This window comes from Mytilus edulis, chromosome 5 (assembly GCF_963676685.1).
Source record: "Mytilus edulis chromosome 5, xbMytEdul2.2, whole genome shotgun sequence".
NCBI lineage: Eukaryota > Metazoa > Mollusca > Bivalvia > Mytilida > Mytilidae > Mytilus > Mytilus edulis.
Window position 1 is genome coordinate 7,204,777 of NC_092348.1, and position 19,721 is coordinate 7,224,497.

General features: G+C 31.2%; 1 protein-coding gene across 1 annotated transcript in view; it reads right to left on the bottom strand.

Annotated features, from left to right (window-relative positions):
• The window catches only part of LOC139525381 (splicing factor 3B subunit 3-like), a 29,999-nt gene extending 11,751 nt beyond the window's left edge, over nt 1-18,248 (bottom strand). The window contains exons 1-26 of the mRNA XM_071320684.1: nt 18,108-18,248; nt 16,823-17,057; nt 15,811-15,887; nt 14,760-14,853; nt 14,203-14,375; nt 13,360-13,501; nt 12,950-13,062; nt 12,635-12,697; nt 12,043-12,117; nt 11,728-11,831; nt 10,980-11,145; nt 10,609-10,704; nt 10,234-10,306; nt 8,013-8,164; nt 7,466-7,621; nt 7,083-7,238; nt 6,522-6,788; nt 5,976-6,130; nt 5,443-5,617; nt 4,739-4,944; nt 3,690-3,972; nt 3,179-3,391; nt 2,501-2,599; nt 2,167-2,310; nt 1,770-1,874; nt 1,414-1,509 (exon numbers count right to left, since the gene is read on the bottom strand). Of these exons, the coding sequence (XP_071176785.1) occupies nt 1,414-1,509; nt 1,770-1,874; nt 2,167-2,310; nt 2,501-2,599; nt 3,179-3,391; nt 3,690-3,972; nt 4,739-4,944; nt 5,443-5,617; nt 5,976-6,130; nt 6,522-6,788; nt 7,083-7,238; nt 7,466-7,621; nt 8,013-8,164; nt 10,234-10,306; nt 10,609-10,704; nt 10,980-11,145; nt 11,728-11,831; nt 12,043-12,117; nt 12,635-12,697; nt 12,950-13,062; nt 13,360-13,501; nt 14,203-14,375; nt 14,760-14,853; nt 15,811-15,887; nt 16,823-17,048 (3,609 nt within the window). The 5' untranslated portion in view covers nt 17,049-17,057; nt 18,108-18,248. The remainder of the gene's footprint in view (nt 1-1,413; nt 1,510-1,769; nt 1,875-2,166; nt 2,311-2,500; nt 2,600-3,178; nt 3,392-3,689; nt 3,973-4,738; nt 4,945-5,442; nt 5,618-5,975; nt 6,131-6,521; nt 6,789-7,082; nt 7,239-7,465; nt 7,622-8,012; nt 8,165-10,233; nt 10,307-10,608; nt 10,705-10,979; nt 11,146-11,727; nt 11,832-12,042; nt 12,118-12,634; nt 12,698-12,949; nt 13,063-13,359; nt 13,502-14,202; nt 14,376-14,759; nt 14,854-15,810; nt 15,888-16,822; nt 17,058-18,107) is intronic.
• Nucleotides 18,249-19,721: the final 1,473 nt, after the last annotated feature.

A 19,721-nucleotide genomic window follows, 5' to 3' on the forward strand; every position in this document is an offset into this window, starting at 1 on the left:
GGCGCTCGAATCCAAAAAATTTAAAAAGGCCAAATACAAAGTTGAAGAACATTAAGGACCAAAATTCCTAAAAGTTTTGCCTTATTGTAATATAATACAGTCGATTCCACTTAATTGCATACCGCTTAATAGCATAATTCGGTTAATTGCATACTTTTCTCCTGCACGAAACCATTTCCCATTCACCTAATGTTAAATTGTCCAGTTATATGCATAGCCTTACAAGTGGCATTTCGGTTTATTGCATAGAAAATAATCGCCAGCTAGATATGCTCTGTTAAAACTGACGAGATTTTTGACCGGAAACGGCAATTTGGTAAGTATATTTTACTTGAATGCATCATAATTTTCATTATTATTTCACATTTACTTGTGTGTTATTCAAATAAAGTTTTAAAACAGTATCTTTCGTGTTTATATGATTATAAAAAAGTCCTCGATGTGTACACAGGTAAAGTTTCCCATATTCTATTTTAAGCCTCGAGGTCATAAAAATGTCAATCAGCTGATTGTTGTAAAAACACAACTATTCTATGATCTTCTATCTCAAAAGGTGTTAATTATTGATTGGATTTCAAACATTGTTCATAGATTCCATTTTGGGTGAATTTTTAAAACATTAACGCCTGCTAATTATCGATCATTATCCAATGTGTAATCTCGTAATTCAGCTTGGGTGATCTACATTTATGTTAAATATTACAGGGCTTTTATATATGGTTGAAGAATTTTATACATTAATCTTTTCTTTTTAATATTTTTTAAAAGAAAATTAACTTCTGATTATTATATGTTTCTCACTTTCAACACTCGTGTCCAGCAAATAACCCGTGCATGGCCCCATCACCTGTGAACTGCTTTGCATAAACGAAACTAGCGGTGTTAAAGTAACAGTGTCACATCACTGTGTAATCGGTAAATACTGAATATCAAAGACAGTTCATTGCACAATTATTGTTTACAATGATTATAAACTGTGTAGTATTGTTAAACAGTTTATTTTAAACAAGGTGTAACAATGTAATTTGTACATCTGGGTCATAGAAACAAATCTATTTTTAGAACAATTTTATTTTCGTATCTCAGGTAAAGGAAAAATCGGTACATAAATAAACTTAACAAAATGTGTTTATAATCTTTATTGAAAGAATACACAATGAAATAAAATGTATGACACTAGACAAATAACTTTTATTAGAATAAATAAGCATTCAATATGTTGTAAGTGGACTATGGACGTTCATCTTCCTTCTTTGTTGATCTGCACTATCGATGTTATTTGACTCCGTAATTTGGCATTTCGGATATAAGCATACTCCGCTTTATTGCATAATTTCGTCTGACAAATAGGCTATGCAAATAACCGGAATGTACTGTAGCATCAATGTTCCTGAAATCAAGGAATAACATTACCTCACTAGGTGTCCTATCTAATTCTTCTGCCACACCCTTCTGTTTACCAGGATCCATAGAATTAAACATTTCACACAGGTCTCCATCAATGATGCTCTGGAATGACCAAAAGGATACTTATAATACTATTGAAATAATCAAAGGAACTACTAATTTTGTACACTTGCAATTATAAAGGACTATTTTATTTTCCTAGAATAATATTGAATTCTTCTCAATAGTCAAGTTGTTTACAATCATATCATTTAGACTTTGGTGGATAATTCTCCTTGGCAATCATATCACATTCCTTTATTTTCCTTAATACATACTACTTCAACAAAGAAACTTTAGACTTTTTAACTAGTTAGTATTACCTTGATAGGAAAGTAATATGATCTAAATGATAGATGGTCTCTCCCACACAGAGGAGGATTCTCTGATCTCATGTACATCTCTAGATGCTGGAAGAAATCTTGGTCCTGAAAAATATAAGCTCTTCATTTAATAATACATACTACATTATATCTGACTTATTCAAAAAAGTTTTCTATATTTTTAAATATTCAACATGCCTGCCAGAATTAAGATTTTAGTCAGTTTAAAACAGAAATGTTAAAATTTATTTTTCTTCATTACTTCTGTTTGGTTAAAAAAACTTGTTTGTCAAGTGAGTAAATCTACAGAATGCATTGGACTTGTATAGTCGTAATCATGTATATTATACTATTTCCTACACAAAGTCTTAATAAGTTTACTTTATAGGTTACTTGCCTCATGTGAAGTAAATGGTACCAGCATACCAATACCACCAGACAGTGTGGTGTAGACTAGAGACTCAGAACCTCCAGGGATTAGGGTGGCTTTCTGTAGAGATGTCACTATCTCTCCTATGTGGAAATTCATTACTATATCAACCTACAATGAAACAAATTATGTTTGAACCACTTTAACAAGAATTTGATAGCAAAGAAAAAGAAGTTTTCTTGTGTGACAATTAACATAAATGTTACAATTAATACCATGCATAGTTTGTTAAATGCTTAAAACAACTTTGATACACAACTATAAAAATTTGTCTTCAACTTAATCAGAAAGTAGAGTATACCTTTTGAGATGCACCACTCAGCAGGCCTCTATCCCATAATGCCTTGTTTCCTGTTGGATCTTCATCAACATCATCACTGATATCCTCTGGCAGCCGAACCTGTAGATAACAAAAGCAGTTGAATAATTTGTCTGGCATATACAACAATATTCTCTTTCAAGTACTTTATAAATGTTTTTGTCAATATCAAATGCAAGCCTTTAAAAGGTGTTTTGGCAGAGATTCTTTAATAATTCAGTTTTGGTTGAACTTTAGTAAAGCTTGCTATAACTAAGAAAAAATTCGCTGATTTAATAGCTTAAGTTTTAAAATGTTTTATCTAAAGTTCAGTTAGAGTTCAGTTTTTCTACCAATAATATCTAAGTTTTGTTTTTTTATTGGAGCTTAAGTAAGTTGTTCATACATACAATTTCTATTTTTTTTCTTCGGTAGGTTTTAAGCCATATTCTGAAGAATTTGTCAACAAAGTGTAGAGTTCTTGACACAAAATTACTGTTTTGACAATTTTATAGATCATCATGGTAAACAGAAATTTTTTAAATACATTGTTGTTTACATAAAATAAAGCATCACAAAATCCAGGATTATAAAAGGAAGAACACTAATTGTGAATACATGTTGGCGTATCTACACCTAAAAAATATCTAGTGGTCATCATTTCTAAGGCTGTCAACTTACCACTGTAATATTTCCAAATTTATCTGCTCCCGCTACTGTATTATAATCTAACATACAGGAAGCAGTAATCCATCTAGGATTTGTATCATCGGAGAATATAATTAACTGATTTTCTTGTCTTTTATATCGGATAAAATGAAAACTGTCCTGAATGTCTGACACTACAATACGACTTCCTGTCACATGAATTCCTATCACAAAGTTTGGGATATGCTGAAAAATAAAAAAATCTCCATTAGCATTTCATAGATTATTTTCTTAAGCTACATAGTCAATGTTGACATACTTTTACAACTAGAGGTATAAAATAAAATAAACTTCAGCCAATCTAATACTTCATCATGAACAAAAGGAGTACATGCAATGCACAGATCAGGTGATTTTCTCTATTTAGGATAATTTAAAAGTATCATAATTTAAATGAATTGATTGGTTTTTCCTTTGTCCTACATCAGGGCAAGAAGGCTATAGTGGCAAAATACTAATTTAAATGATATATAGTTTGACCAACCTTATTTTCACATTTCCTCAGCATCTTTTTCTTGCCAAGATCGTAAATTCTTAAAAATTTGCCCACACCAATAAGACACCTTCCTTGGAATGAAGCAATTGCTGCTGGCACTTCTTCCACTTCTGTTTTATGTAAGAATTCTAATTTCTCTCCATTGTCTTTTAATTGATAGGCATATATATAACCAGCTGTCAGTGATCTGGGCTGTAGAACAAGATCTCTGGCCACACCCACTAATATAAACTGATCATCTCCACGACTGGCAAACTTCAGTAATGATATACTGTAAGTAGAAAGGAGCAATTTCAGTACATTTCAAATGAAACTTGCAGAATTTCGTTTGAATGCTTTTATGTAACTTTTGGCTTTATTTTGGCAACTCATTTAGTATGCATATGATTGATTGGTAGGGTGTTGAATGACTTTCATCACTCTTGGTAGCCAGTTATAATTGGTGGTGGAAGCCGTCATACAGTAAAGAAGATTGGAGTCTAAGAGCACCTGTTACAAGTGTGGTTTGAACTCATCCCAGTGTTGACAGGCTAGTGATTACTGTAGTTGAACTACCAAGACCACTTGATAATTGAACATGTGGATCAGGTACAAATTGTTATAATCAGCTGTTTGTCAGTTGAAACACGGATTGTAATTTACATCATTTCCACATGACATATAAATTAGTTTCAAATAAGAACTACTTAAAAGACCACTCAGCCACTGAGGTCACTATAGAATATAGCTACTCATGAATAGAATATACCGCTACTTAAGAATAGAATATACCTGTGGGGGAGGGGGGAGAGAGTTGTCTGATGACACATTATATCATTCTTGTTTACAATATTTAAATGTGTATGGAGTTAAAACTAAGAACACTCAAATTCAAACTATTCTTTGAAGACCCTGCCTGGAGTTTCAGTTGTTTTTTGTTTTCATTCCTCTTAATATTTGAAACACTGTTGGATAATATCTTTGTATTTTTTAATACTGGAAAACAAAAAGTTGTAATTATTTATATAGTGTTGTATTCATGATATAAATGTAAATACCTATGAGCAGCTTCATTTTGTTCTAGTGATATTTTATCCAGTGTCTGACCACTGATAGGATTGATGATACGAATGACCGACGCCCACATGCCAGAGCCTGCCTTTGGTGCACCAAATATACTCTCTGGTAATTCTTCATTTAAGAACTGTGCAGCCATCTCAGCTGCCATTTCTCTCTGTTCTTCTGTCACTGATTCTACCATTTCCTACAACAAATGCAATTAAACATTTGATATAAATAATACAACAGACAATAAAGGAAGCATTTCTGACCAAACATTCCATCATTTCTTTAATATTCAATCTACAGTATTATCCTTTATTTCCCATATCCCATAATAAAACTGTATTATGTTACATATTCAGCACAATTCCTGAGATCTAATTCATAAGATCATTTCTGAATAGTAAATAGGGAATAATCAGATGTTACAACACAAATAATGCAAAGTTAAAGGGTTATAACTTTGTAAGTAATTTTGTGATGTGCCTTAATGAAGTCATTTTTGTATTAATAGCAATATAACATCTGTTTCTATGAAAAATTAGTAATATTTTTTTCTCATTAAAAAACCCATAAAAATCTTAGGACTAATTCTTACTCCTCCTGAACATTCAACTTTCAAAACATTTTTTATTGTTCTTGGTTTTTCCATGGAGGCAAGCTTTAATTCATTCCACTTATAAAGTCAACATAAACTAACCTCAGCCATTTGTTGTTTCCTCTCCATCTTTGTAGCATCAGTATAAGCATTATGATCAGTTTCTATAAGGACAAGATTGTTAGACTCGGGGTGTATCACAAACTTTCTTGGAGTAAACTGTACTGGATGTGAAACCTGATTAAACACTGCTCCAAGTTTCTCTAAAGCCAAAATCCTAAACAAATAAAACAAATCTTCTTCATAAGTTCTCTATAAGCTATAAACAAACTCCAAATGCTCAGAATATTTAACAGAGTGCAATATTATATAAAGATCACTGAGATTGACAGTTAATATTAAATTTTTTTAACAAAAATTACATTTCAACTATAAAATTATATCCTCTATTAGTTATGAATTACATTTCTAGTCAATATTTTTAAATAGCTTTTCAGCTTCCATAAGTTATAATCATCTGCTATTACTTTGAATATGAAATTAACAATACATTATTGACCTGGAGCAGAATTTTTCTTCATCACAAAATCTCTTCCAATTAAAATTTTCTTTTCATCTAAATAAATATGATTTACCTAAGTGTGTTTGTAGAGATGGCTACTATTCCTTCTGGACACTGTTCAGAGGCAAATCCTGATGCATACTCTAGAGATTCGTATGACAATGGTGTTAGATGAAATCTGTTTTGGTAGGTATAACTAAGCCAGGATCTACTTGACATAGCCAACACCTGTAAAAATACAATGAAGTAACAATCTCTAATGATACTACGTATACAGATTGTAATAAACATCTCGCTTATTTTTGAATGACTTTTAGTAAGAAAATTTTAAGATTTTCTTTAATCTTATGTGAACATCTATGTGGCTTTTACTTTGTCGCTAAATTTTTTTTTAAATTCATGCATCTGTAATTCCTTGTGGTCAATTTTATGAGTACAGATTATGTATAGAATGGAACGAGATCAACAGGAACTTTAGAAGTAGTTTACACACAATGTAAAGGGCAAAAGTCAAGTCTTTGAAGGTATATATGGTCATAACTTCAAAGTATATAGTTTCACTACATAACTAAGTTCATATCAAGAAAGATGAAATCTTTCCTTTCCAAAAGGTACTCACAGCTTCAGATCCCTGCATTGATATTCTAAAGAGTTTGACTGGTCTCAATCCTAAATATCTGGTCCTTGTATCAGACAGGTCACCAGTTACTGTGTCTAATACAGTTCTCAGTAGTACACCATTCTGAAGTCCGATGTTGAGGAAGAGGCCTCCCACACTTCCAGTCTCTCCCGTTTCCTCTTTGGCTTCCGTACCTCCCATCTCTACAATACACAGAGACTCTGGGGGTTCTGGTAAAGCCTGCATACTCAATGGTGATAAACAATCCTGTAGGAAATATAAAACTTATAATACACAAATAAAGATGGCTTGTGGAATATTTCAAAAGGTGGAATGACTGTACTCAAAAGAATTACAAGACAAAGAAAGAAATTATAATGATCAAATCACAAACAATAGCTGAACCATTGAGCTGGTGTAAATAGCAATTGAATCATCTGTCAATATTTAATCCCTGACTGCTTTTATTTGATAAATTTCCCCAAAAAGGTAACAATACATATCAAAATTTCTTTGTAAAGCAAACAATTCCAGAAACATATATAATACCATAAAACTTACAGTAGGGTCTAATGAAACAATCCTGACAGTATTATCTGAGAGACCAACAGCCAAGAATCTACATCTCTGTTCACCTGTAGGGACACGTCCTAGAGCCATACATACAACATCTGAGGACATCTCTTTCCTCTCTGTGTATTCATTAAGTTGTCCTGTCTACAATGATAAAATCTCACATTCATTTATTTAGATATATCACAAGCAAATACTTGATTTTGTCAGAACTAAAACTTGACATTCATCAAAGAATTAGAAAAAAGTAAAATTATCTTTTAAGATACATGTTGTATTTATAAGTAATCTTCACTAACAAAAAATAGAATATTACATGAATCTCTTTATGCCTATGAAATTGTTGTAGTGCACAATTTAGGAATACTTACTGGGTCCATTTCAAAGTAGACTAATTCACCACCCGTCAGAGCTATGACAACTTGTCTCTGATTGACAGCACACTTTACAATATTCTTCTTACCAGGTGTCTTCCATTCATTTACACGCTTGTCTGACCTGATATGACGAATTCCATCTGGATAAATCTGTTTAAAAATTCAAAAAGCTTTTAGATATTTAAATATACTTAATGAGAGTTCTTATGGTCTCTTGTTTACTTAATTTGAATCTATATTAAAAATGTCATAATGTTTCTATACATTTTAATAGACTCATTACACAATAAGGTGTAGATTGGCTATTTAAAGTTAATAATACAAATACGGACAAAAAATTCAGTGATATTTTTTACAACTGAAGCCTTGTGGAGTGAATTAAATCCTAAGTTTTGTTGGATTACTGAACATTGTACTATTACTATTGTGTTTTTTTTGTTTGTTTTTTTTTTATCAATTTGAAATGTCTTTATTCGTTTGTAGTTTTCAAATATATTATAATTTATTCAGTTTTTCTATTTAATAGATGACATCTACTAACCTGCACCAATGCATCGTCTCCAAGCTGTGAACAGGATAAAGTAGGTGTTGTTCCCAAGAACCCAGAATCTGTTACTTCTTCAACTGTTTCACCAATGGACAATACTAGAGTAGCATTGACGAAGGACACAATAATATAGGCATCAAATTCCTCTGAAAGTAGAAATGGTACAATAATATAGTCTGCTTCTTATAAAATTCATTTTTGCGTTTTTGGGGATAAAAGACTGGTTAGAAATCATATAAAATTCAAAAGAAATTACCAGGGTGATGAACTTTTGATTAAGATTCCAGTCATTATCTAAGAGTTTAAACTTTAAGACTCTAGCTATTATAATCTGTTCTTTTTGAAAAATGAAAAAACAAATATGACTGAACACTTGGTCAAAATACCATATTTGACGAGGGAATAATTTCAAGCTAGGCCACATATTCAATCTCCATGGATGAAAATTAAACTATTTAATATTCATCAGAACTAATACATAAAATACGTCTTTCACCGGTTTTTTTTGTATGAATAATCTACAGAATGATATTGTTTATATCAAATACATATTTTTATTATAGAGTAATCAGTTGTTCTGTTTAATCAAAGTCAATTTCTGGAATCCTTAGGTTGATATGGATGGATTGCTAAACACCTTCTGTGAATGATAAATTTAATAAATGTTTTGACATGTAAGTATATCCTGTTGAATGATGGGACACATTTGCTTGCATGGGAATAGCATAGAAATAAATCATTGAAATACAGATTCTGTGTTCATGCATCACTTAGAAGGATCTGAGAATTCTACTGTTTCTGTTGGCTGTAATTTCATTGGCTGATCTAGGTAGTAAATAACTAGAACAGAAACGTGTTCTCAGATTCTTGTTAGATAAGAGTGTACACAGGATATGTATTTTAAATTTATAACATTAATAATGAAATTTAAATAGACACAAGTTTTTCATATTCATGAAATGGAAAATAAAAATATTCAGTTATTCAAACAAAAATTCACCTTTACATGTTAAGGTCATCAAACGGGAAACATTACGATTAGTCTTGTTTTTATATAATTCCCTCTGCAACAGAGGCTATCAAAACATATAAAAGAAAGAAATATGAACGTTGCACCTCAAAGCCTAAATAACTATGACATACTCTCTTCTGAAGAGTTGTCTCATTGGCAATCATACCACATCTTTTTTTATAAGCAACTTCTTAAAGCAAACAAAAATTTATTCATACAACACCATGCCTAGCTGAACCATGATATCTTGGGTCATATCTAATTTGGCTTTATAAATGAAATAGTTCAGGTATCGCTACAAGATAGACATACCCACAGACTTGAAAACACATTTCCCCTCTACTACCGGTATCCTAAGTAGGCCACAAAAATATTTCTAGGTCCGAACAAGATATATCTCAAATCATCCCTGATAAACAATCAAACCACAGAATCATTCCAGATATTTCACTCTTACTTCACTAATTCCCCTTCCCTTAAATGATATGAATGAGTAATGAATATTCTGCTTCAAATGTCCGGTCAGTGTGTTACTGACTCTACCCACCTGTTTACTGTACAGTATGCTTCTTAGACAGGATCTGAAATTAGAAAAGAGGCTTGGTGTTGGAAGATTTCCATCACACCAGCCCTCATTAATCTTTTTTTCTAAAATTGATCCTAACCAAGTTTAACTTATAACAATAACTGTCAACATCGGGCACTGTTCTTATCAGGTTTTAAACTGATAAAACAGAAAGGCAAGATAAAATCAGAAATATTGTTATAATTTTCCTCTCTCTATCAAGCCTATTCTGTTGATTACAAATGCATCTATCAACAGCTACAATTTCTAACACATGAACCTCACTTTCATTTGCAGCAGGAATATTAGTAATTGATTAAAGTTATAAACAAATTTGTTAACTCTTTATGACATCAGACTTTCAACTGACACAAAAATGTCTTGTGTATGTGTGACCATTTAAAAAACTTTATAAAGGAAACAGATTTCATTACAGGTGAGATAAAGACATGATCCTATGATTAATCATCATTTCAAATGTATCCTGCTGAAAAATCAAATGAGGTCCTTGTAATAAGTTTACAACAAAAAATTTAAGTTTTCCAAATTGATTTCCCTCCCTGCCACTATAAAGGAATCTGCTATATAATACCTGGAATAAAGTGGTTACAAAATAAACAGAATTGGTATGAAGTTACCGTCAACATTTTTCTTTACAGTCCATACAGCGTTAGGATTACCGGGCAGTTCTGAAACAGCCATTTCTGATACCTAAAAAGATATAAATGTAATAATGTATCATAACATCAATCATAGTTCAGTTTTTTATTTCAACAACTGTTTTTCTTTTTTTACTGCAATATATTTATCTTTTTGTGCATTGATTACCAAATCATTTATATTACAGTTATATAAATTCCTTTAACATTTATAGCCATATTTCTTCAGTTATTTCTGTATTTACTAGTGATAAAAGAAAACTCTTCGATTCTAAAAGCATACATCAAGACTTGTTAACAAGTTTATTTTACCGGAATAAATGTAATCTTGATAAAAAGTTTGTAAATTCTTACTTCTAAACCGTGTCTCAAGACTCGTAGAGTAGATCGTGGTCCTCTCCCACACAGTGTATACAACTGGGGTGTATCCTCATTAGCCAAATCAGCAATCTACAAAAAATAAATACACATATCTCAAATATAATAGAAGAACAGTTGTAATTCACTTATCCATATCTAAGCAAAAGATTATAAAATCATCTCTGTATTCCAATCTTAAAAATTTCTATTTATAGCACGAAAATAAATTATCAGCCAAGTAATGTGAATATAGGAATCAATCACATGTGATCACACATGTTTTTATCCAAATATCTGACTCAGACTGAACAAAATTTTTAATCTTAACAGCAAAGGCCATCATCAAAGGCAACACATATAATTACCTGGCAATTCATAATTGGAGAAAGGCTGTCTACTTCATCTACTTGTACTAAATTTTTTAGAGATCTTGGTGAAAAGAAGAAAGTGTCACCCTCATCTAATGGTGTGTTACTGCTGAATCTAGGTTCATCGTCATCATCCCCTAACTGTGCTATTTGGTATAGAAAACTGAAATAAAATTTATTTCAAATTAAATTAACAGAGTTAATAAACTAATTGATCACTGTCAGGACCTACAGTTGAAAAAATTCATTTTATGTAAAAAATGAAAGAAATATGCTATTCAGTTAGGCTATGCTAAGTCAATACTTTTTTCATCATATTTCCCCAAGTGTTGTAACAAAATTGCTAAGAAATTTTCTAACTTTCTTTACACCCATGTTAAAAATGGGTATTTCTGTGAATAGGTCTAAATTTACACTTCAAAATACATTTGTAAGTCAGTTGTGCATTTGAAAGTTATATTCTATTAACATCAATTTCAACACAAAACAGATCTGGACTTTATGAATAAAATGAAACAGCTCAAACATATATCTTCTAAGCCAAACATCACTGCAAAACATATTAAACTAGTCATTTATGATGTCCAGTAATTTCCTTTGCTGTACGTAAAAAAATTAATCCATGGAATGGTCTCTATTCCAAATATGAGCTTGATCCTTCTCTAGCATCAATACTATTATATAGAAATATTTTGTTGCTGTTAATACTCTTTAGCACCCTATAAGAATTTTATATCATAAATACCTGTTTCCAAATTCTGATGCAACAAAGAGGAAACCAGATTTCAGCACACACATGCTAGCTGCCACTGGAACTGTGTCAAAATACTTTAAATTTATGGCAGTTACCTAAAAGGAAGTCAATAAAATGTAAAATATATTTTGTCAATTTCTGGGTCATAATTTACTGTATGATTTTCTGATAAAAAATTTAAAAGAAATTTAAATTATGCTTGTCTTCTGTTGTTTGTATTTAAAGAGAATTCAATTGATCTATTCTTCACAAGTGCAGTTGATATAAAATGAAAATTTTCCAGTAAAAAGTTCTTTGTCCTCTTACCATGTCTTCATCCGTGTCTAAAGTTATCTTAAATATATCTCCTTGTTCTGTCTGAGCCAGGAAGAAAAACATGGACTGAAAAGATAAATTAATAAAATTATAAATTCATTTTGTCAAGATTTTTCTGCAACAAGTATATATCAATAGTTTGCAAGGTAATTTTCCAGCCACGCAACCTCATCATAAGAGCAAAGTGTAAAAAGAAATTATTAATTATCTTCTTATCAAAATGTTTCGAATTTAGAATAAAACAGAAAATAAGGACAAAATACATGTTGAATCTTCTGTAACTCACAAATTTATATTTAGGTGAATTTTTCACCAAAAGGTATAAATATACATTCAAAAAATCAAAACTACTTGAAACTTAATGCTGTTTAAAATCAGTCACAAGTCAGGTCATGATGCTCTAAAATGAGCCAAAACAGGAAACTAAATTGATATAAAGTTCACAATACTTAAATGAATGATTTTTAGTGAAAAAGCAAGGCTCACATTATAACTGTGATAAAACATGGTTGTTGGGATGGTAATTCATGACATTTGATTAGAAACTATGAACACTTATTAGAATTACATGTATTATACTTACTTTAGTTTTATGGGTAGCACTACATACAAAGATCATCCCTCTTTCTGGATCATCAAGATCATTCTGTAAAAGATGCATAGGTGGTTTACAATTTTATTGAATATAATTTAGATTTTTAATCTCAAGTTTTAATGGGTATTGAAATATTAGCATATGGAAATTTGCCGCAACATGTCTTTCATAAAAAAACTGAGAATTAAACTAAAAATAATAAAATTCTGAAAACTTTTTATCATAATACCTTTCACTAATTTACTAAAGAATATAATCACAAGAGTATTTTAAAGAAAATAATGATAGCAGAACACCACTTACCCTGCGTCTAGGAATAGGACATCTGATATCTGGTTGGTCTCCAATATTTTTGTATGTAACATAATTCTCAGAACAAATTAACACACCACTTGGTCCATCTGTGCCTCCAGGAACTAAAATAGACATCATGGTTTGTAACATTGATATACTATCTTAATATTTATCACATATAGATGGACAATCAAACTTTCCTTGGTTAATATGTATCTAAACAAAATGTTTTTAGCATTTTAATTCTTTAAGTCAGAATAAAAACACTTTTTATATTGCCCCACCACCAGTTATTGTTATTTTCATTTGTAAAATAGTTATATTTGCTTTCATCTCTATTACCCACAGAAAATAATATTATGTGATGTCAAACCCTCTAGGACATTCAATGGAATAGAACTAACAGACATCCACTTTACCTGATACAAGAAAATTAGCATGTTCATCAAGTGGTTCTGAGTACTTTCTAACAACATGGTTCAATCCTAAGTCCAGTTCATAATAGGTCAGTAACTGTTGTGCTTTCTCTGCTACTTCTCCAGAGGGGTCACTGTCCGATTCCTGTAAGTTAAAAAGACTATTCTTGTTTTACATGTTCAGACAATACAGAAAGGCAATCTCCTGAACCAATAAACTATTTTTTTTTTCAAATTAGAAGAAAGTCAGACCCAGGGTTTACAAATTACACTTATTCAGAATCATAGGAAGAAGTGTTGAGACTTTAAAGAGATAGCCTGCATTGCTAACTTAACTACTAAATAGATATCATAGAGACCTATAATAAAGGAAAATTCTGGAGTACAAAAACATTTGAAATAGAAATGTAAATGATTTTTGGATTAGATTTAAATTATCTAAATATGTTTTCTCTAGCTTACAAAAAAATTAAGATACATGTACTGAATAAGAATCTGTTTTACTGCTTTGTTCATCTTAAAGACTCAAAATTCTGTTGTGAAAATAAAATTTTCAATGTTCCTTTTCTAGTGTTCAGTCTGTGCCAAAAACTTTTCATCTACTATTCTGGAAACTTGTCCTTTTGAAAATTTTCACTACGTCAAATCAATATTTACTAGTCTGGGCATCAGACTAGTGGTTTTCAGTGTAGACTGAGAGTTTTTGATGCAAAAAGTCTATTTGCTTTAAATTTGTGAATACCATCTTTTGACTTGGATATGCTTAAAATTATTATATCAAAATATTTTGTAATATTTTTTCTTTACCACTATGAAATCACATTTGTATTTAAAACAGGTACTCACTTCATAGTCAATTTCAAGGCAAGCAAATGTTGGATTTTCAAAACCAACATCAACTCCTACTATATGATAGACCAGTGTGTTAGCTTTGTGAGCTTCTAGAGGTGAAGAAATGGTCAGTCTAGCTTGTGCATCTCTGTTTAGTATGTAAACCAATTTCTGTTTTTCAACTGCACCTGTTAATAATTAAAGAGATATATTTAAAAATCATTAAATAATCAAGAATAGGATGTAATATTGCTCTGCATGTATGATATAATCTTCTTAATAGGTGAAATTATGTTTATAAGACTAATTTTTTTCTTATATTCTATAATTCAACAAATGTAATCCTAAACTTCGCTAAATATCAAATTCACACTACCTGAATTCTCAAGTATAATATTTTATGGTTACATAAGTTTCAACCAATTGATTCCCTAATCTTAACAAACAGCATATTAATACCTTTTTTATTCTATTTTACAATTATGATCAAAATCGGTTTGATTTTTGAAAAAGACTTGTTGTAATAAACCAACTGATTTATAGATATATTTAAGTAGTCGTAAGTGAAATACCTATCATGACAGCTCTTCCTTTAGGATCCACAGCCAGGTACTGTCCAGGAACAATCCTTCTACAACCACTTTTACCAAATGTCTCTTGGTGAACCTGTTATTTGAAAGTGAATTGATGTTACAGACAAAGTAAAGTTGGTTCTAAATGGCAGAACTAAAATGTCAAGACAAAATATGCAAATCGAAGATGTCAACTAATGTAATGAAAATTTATGTATTTATCACCTTTGTCATTGAGTGGAGAGTATTCAAACATTATTTATTTACTTATATGTGTATATTTTTTTTTACCTCTTCAAGTAAATTAAATTAACTTGTTTAAGTAGTACCCCTGACTGAAGTAAATTTTGTAAAAATAAAATTCCACTTTTTCTGTATTTTACTTATAAATGGACTTAGTTTTTCTGTGGGAAAACATTACATTCACTCTGGTTAAAGTTACCTTTCATAAACTATCTTTGGTTTGTACCAAACTTGGACAGAAGCTTGTTTATGATCATAAGATAGTATCCAGAAGTAAATTTTTTAAAACGATAAATTAATTTTTTCCTTAATTTACTGTAAATGGACTTAGATTTTCTGCCAGGAAACAACACATTCACTCTGTGGTTAAAATTTTTAAAAATCTTGATAACTTTCTTATACTATTTTTAATTTGTACCAAACGTGGACATAAGCTTGTATCTAGAAGGAAATTTTGTTAATATTTTGTACCTGTGTATCTGTATTTTACTTGTAAATGGACTTAGTTTTTCTTCCAGTTAACATTACATCCAGTCTGCAGTTAAAGTTTTTAAAATTCATAAACTATCCTGGATTTTTACCAAACTTGGACAGAAGCTTCTTACAATCAAAAGATAGTATCAAGCGGAATATTTCTATTGATTTTTTTCTTTCCTTTTTGTTGAGCCTGTAATTTACAGCAACAGTAGGCGAGACACTGGTTTGTGGAACCCTCACAAATTTGTTTTATTATACAGATGTTCCTTTCTTTCTAAAACACGAAAATTCAAATATGTGGTAAACATTTTTTTATCAGCTGTAAACCTACCCTTTCAAACACATTCTTCTGAGGTATATATTCCAAGATAGTAATTCTTCCAGAGTCGGACCCAACCACAATGTAATCTGAAAATATCATTTTACTCAAAAATTGGCATGTATACAATAATTTTTAGGTAAATTTGCAAATGTTAAGTACTTCAAAATTAAATATATGGTAGCTTGTTGTTAATAGCTTGATTTACCTAACTAAGTATCAGTCAATTCCCTACCTATCATTAACTATACTGACAGACTTCTCTGTAATACCTCTACCATATAGGTGGCCACAAGTTTTTGTTGAGTGTTTGTCCTTGGAAACATTTTTTTCATAGAATTTTTTTTTGTGTATGTGAGAAAAACTGAATTACACTCTCAGTGATTTCAAAGGTCAGTCAGACATTGGCAAATGTCCGGTAATTTTGAGACTGGTCTAGTTATTTTCGGTTTCAAGTGTCCGATATAAATTTATTGAATTAAATAATTTTAAAATGCATCTGTCGGCATGTTATATATCATCACACTTTAGCGTGTCATTTGATCGCACTAAAAAAAAAACATCAACCATCGCACTTTATAAGAGTCCTACATAAATGTATAAAAGACAACTAAAGGATTTTGATTTCTGGTGCTTAAATGCCACCTTTGAGCACTGCATAGCCATATATTTAGGCTATTTTGGTGCAGCCAGTTTTTATTGGTGGAGGGACAACTAAAAGAAGATCTATAAAAAGCCATACATCAGGCCATAAAAAAGAATAGGTTTGTTTGCCCAAACCCTACGTATATACCTACCCAGAAAAAAGCTGCCTACTCAAATTCTTTTCTTGTCCTGATTTGAAGCAGTTTTTTTTTTTTAATCAGATAGGCATGAAGACTAATAAACACCCGATACTTCAATTTCTTTTTTTGAAAAAAAAGAAAGAAAATGCCTACCTACCTACCCACTGTCTCAACCTTTGGATAGTGTTTGGGCAAACCAAAATATTTTTAATTGTGGCCTCAGCAGTTATTTAACTTACCTTTAGAACCACCAGTCAATCTGAAGGGAATAAGAGCTCTAATAGTTCCAAATATTTCTGTTGACAACAAAGGGTAACATTTTCCAGTATTTGGGTCATGTTTTAGAAGTTCCAAAATTTTGCCTCTGGATACAACTATTTCTTGTAACTTGCTTCCAGAAAAGTTGCCATGGATTGCATGAGCAATACCAGTAGCTCTTTGTAAAGTTAAGTTATACAGATACATTCTTCAAGCCTGAAATACAGATAAAGCAGTTGTGAGATGTCTAAGATTTTTTCAACACGATGTGACCTATGTAAAAATCTGATTGTGAAAATATCTAACTGAGAAAAATATTAGTTTTAGTTGATAATATTTTTAAAAAACTTAACTGTGTTGCTGCATTGTAGATTGCTTCCTCTAAAAGTGAAAACCTTTATTTTGCAAAGGTCTTACTCATTTGAGAAGAGTTTCCTACGTATAGTACGTTACATGTGGAGCAGTATCTGCTTACCCTTCTGGATCGCCCCTAGTTTTGTTTTAACATGTTTAAAGGTGTTAGTGTTGCTCTTGCTTTAAATTGTGTACTTTTTTCACTGTCTACATTGTTTGTGCATTTAGGGGCAGGGTCACTTCCTTCCCATGTGGAGCAAGTGGTTGAAAACATACAAATCTGTATTGCACAAATCAATCGGCAAATTAAATTTCATAATTGATAATCAGCATTGCTTTCATTATGAACGATTAAGTACCTGTGGAACTAACAATATTTCTAGTTATTCTGCATAATACAGATCGTGAAGTTGTTTGACTAACTTTACAGGCAATTCCCTCTATCTGGTAAATGGCGATTGGCATGCATAATTTTACTGACAAACTTTTCACTTTCAGTTTCAGGGGAAGGACATAAAAATTTATTTAAACTAGGTATGAGCTGTTCATCAAAGCCCATGTTACCGTTATCTTTTCTACATATGCGTCGTTTAATGCGCTGTTGATAAAAGTAAACATGCATAAACTGTATATAATTTAAGGTTTTCTGTGGTATATTTTTGTTGTGTTCGGTGCTTTTGCAGCCCGATAATAGACAAAAATAGCTTTACATGGTTGACATATACCGCACAATAAACATTAATGAATTAGGATATACTCCGATATCATGAGGAACATGATATCAAGTTATTTTCTTGTATGTTCTAAATGTCACTGAACAAGGGTGGTATAAACACAGGAAATGCAATGTATTGTAGAGATTTGTGGGCTTTCATTCGGGTTTGTTATCATTGAATGTTATCTTATTTGCACCTTATTTCTTTATCATGACATGTCAGCATAAGAAAAGCATTTGATTTCAATGGATTAAGCTCACTGTAACTTTGAATGGTGATCAAGCCGGCATTTTCCTAGCGTTTCCGGAAGCGGAAATGTTCAGTTGACATTGTAAACCAACAACCCAAATGCGATTTAATATCGCAAATCAAGACAACGTCCTAATCTATATTTTGAATGTTCATCAAAATTGTCGATTTCTGGACGTATTTTTATTTAAGTTAGTAGGACGGATTAAGATCCTTTGGGGCTAAAAAAATAAGCTTGATTTAAAATAGAACCAAAAATAATAAAGGAAACTCATATTATGAACAAGTAAGGACATTAAAGGTTATTTTTAATATCATACAGATAAGAATGGCATACCAGTTCAGTTCACGGTTTCCTGTATTTATAAAGAAAAATATTCTCCTATGGCATGTATGGGGAGACACAAATATAATACTCAAAAGGTGAGAATGTTTCTTGTGCATGATATTCAAGAAAGAGGCACTCAATTTTCCTGTCTTGACTTCTCGTGTGTGTGATGTGTTTTACACTTTATAAAATGTTACGGATTTGTTTATGTGGACCGTTTTGAAAATCTTCATACGATGTGTTTTTAATTTGTTTGTGGCATTTGTTTTTCCAGAATGATTCATTGTTTTTAATTTCTATCAATCTTTCCCGTAGAATTTTCTATGTAATGACTACAGATGTTTTAGAAATAGTGTTCCCCACTCTATTGCTAAGGTTATTTTCTCTATGGTCAGCCAGAACTATTTGTCTGTGTATAATTCCCACTCTTTTCTGGCAATGTTTATAAAGAAGGTAAGTATGTTTTCCCCTCGGTTCTGCTCCTACAAGAGGGTAAGCAGTGGTATTTGACTTATGATATATGTACCGATATCTTATGTTTAAAATTATAGTAAATAAAAGACCGAACTCAAAGTTAAATAAAAAGGTTTTTCGTGGGACAATATAATGCATTCATTAAAAATATTTTTAATTTATTTTTAGTTGGATATCTAAATATTAATTGGTATAATGATTTCATATTTAAAGTTTCTTGTATTTCTATGACTCTAAATCATCTGTTTGCCCCTCAACTCATAGACCTTTTTAACAATTGTCTACACCTACAGTTGAGCACGACTACGACAGGTAAGATGTGAGGGGTCGTTTCAAAAATAAAAAATAAAAATAATACGATACTTCACTAATCATCACTAAGAGATTTAATGCTTGCAATTTATTTGAGTGACAATGATACCTTCCAACAGAGTAAAATGGCATTTTTAAATTTAGAAAGAAAAAAAACAACGATCAACTCATTTTCTGTACGGTGGAGAAAAAAAACCCAAAAAAAACAACAACAATCTCTGATCGACTAAAAAGGAATCAAATATGAAGGCGAAGCATAATTTCCACCGTGTGAGGCCGGATAATTAATATGTATGTGGCAGCTATTCTTATGGATCTTTCGAAAGCTTTTGACTGTTTACCACATTATATCCTTTTAAGTAAATTATCTGCCTACAGTCTTTCTTCTAAATCAGTGAAATTACTTCAAAATTATCTTACAGATCGTAGGCAACAAATCAAACTTCA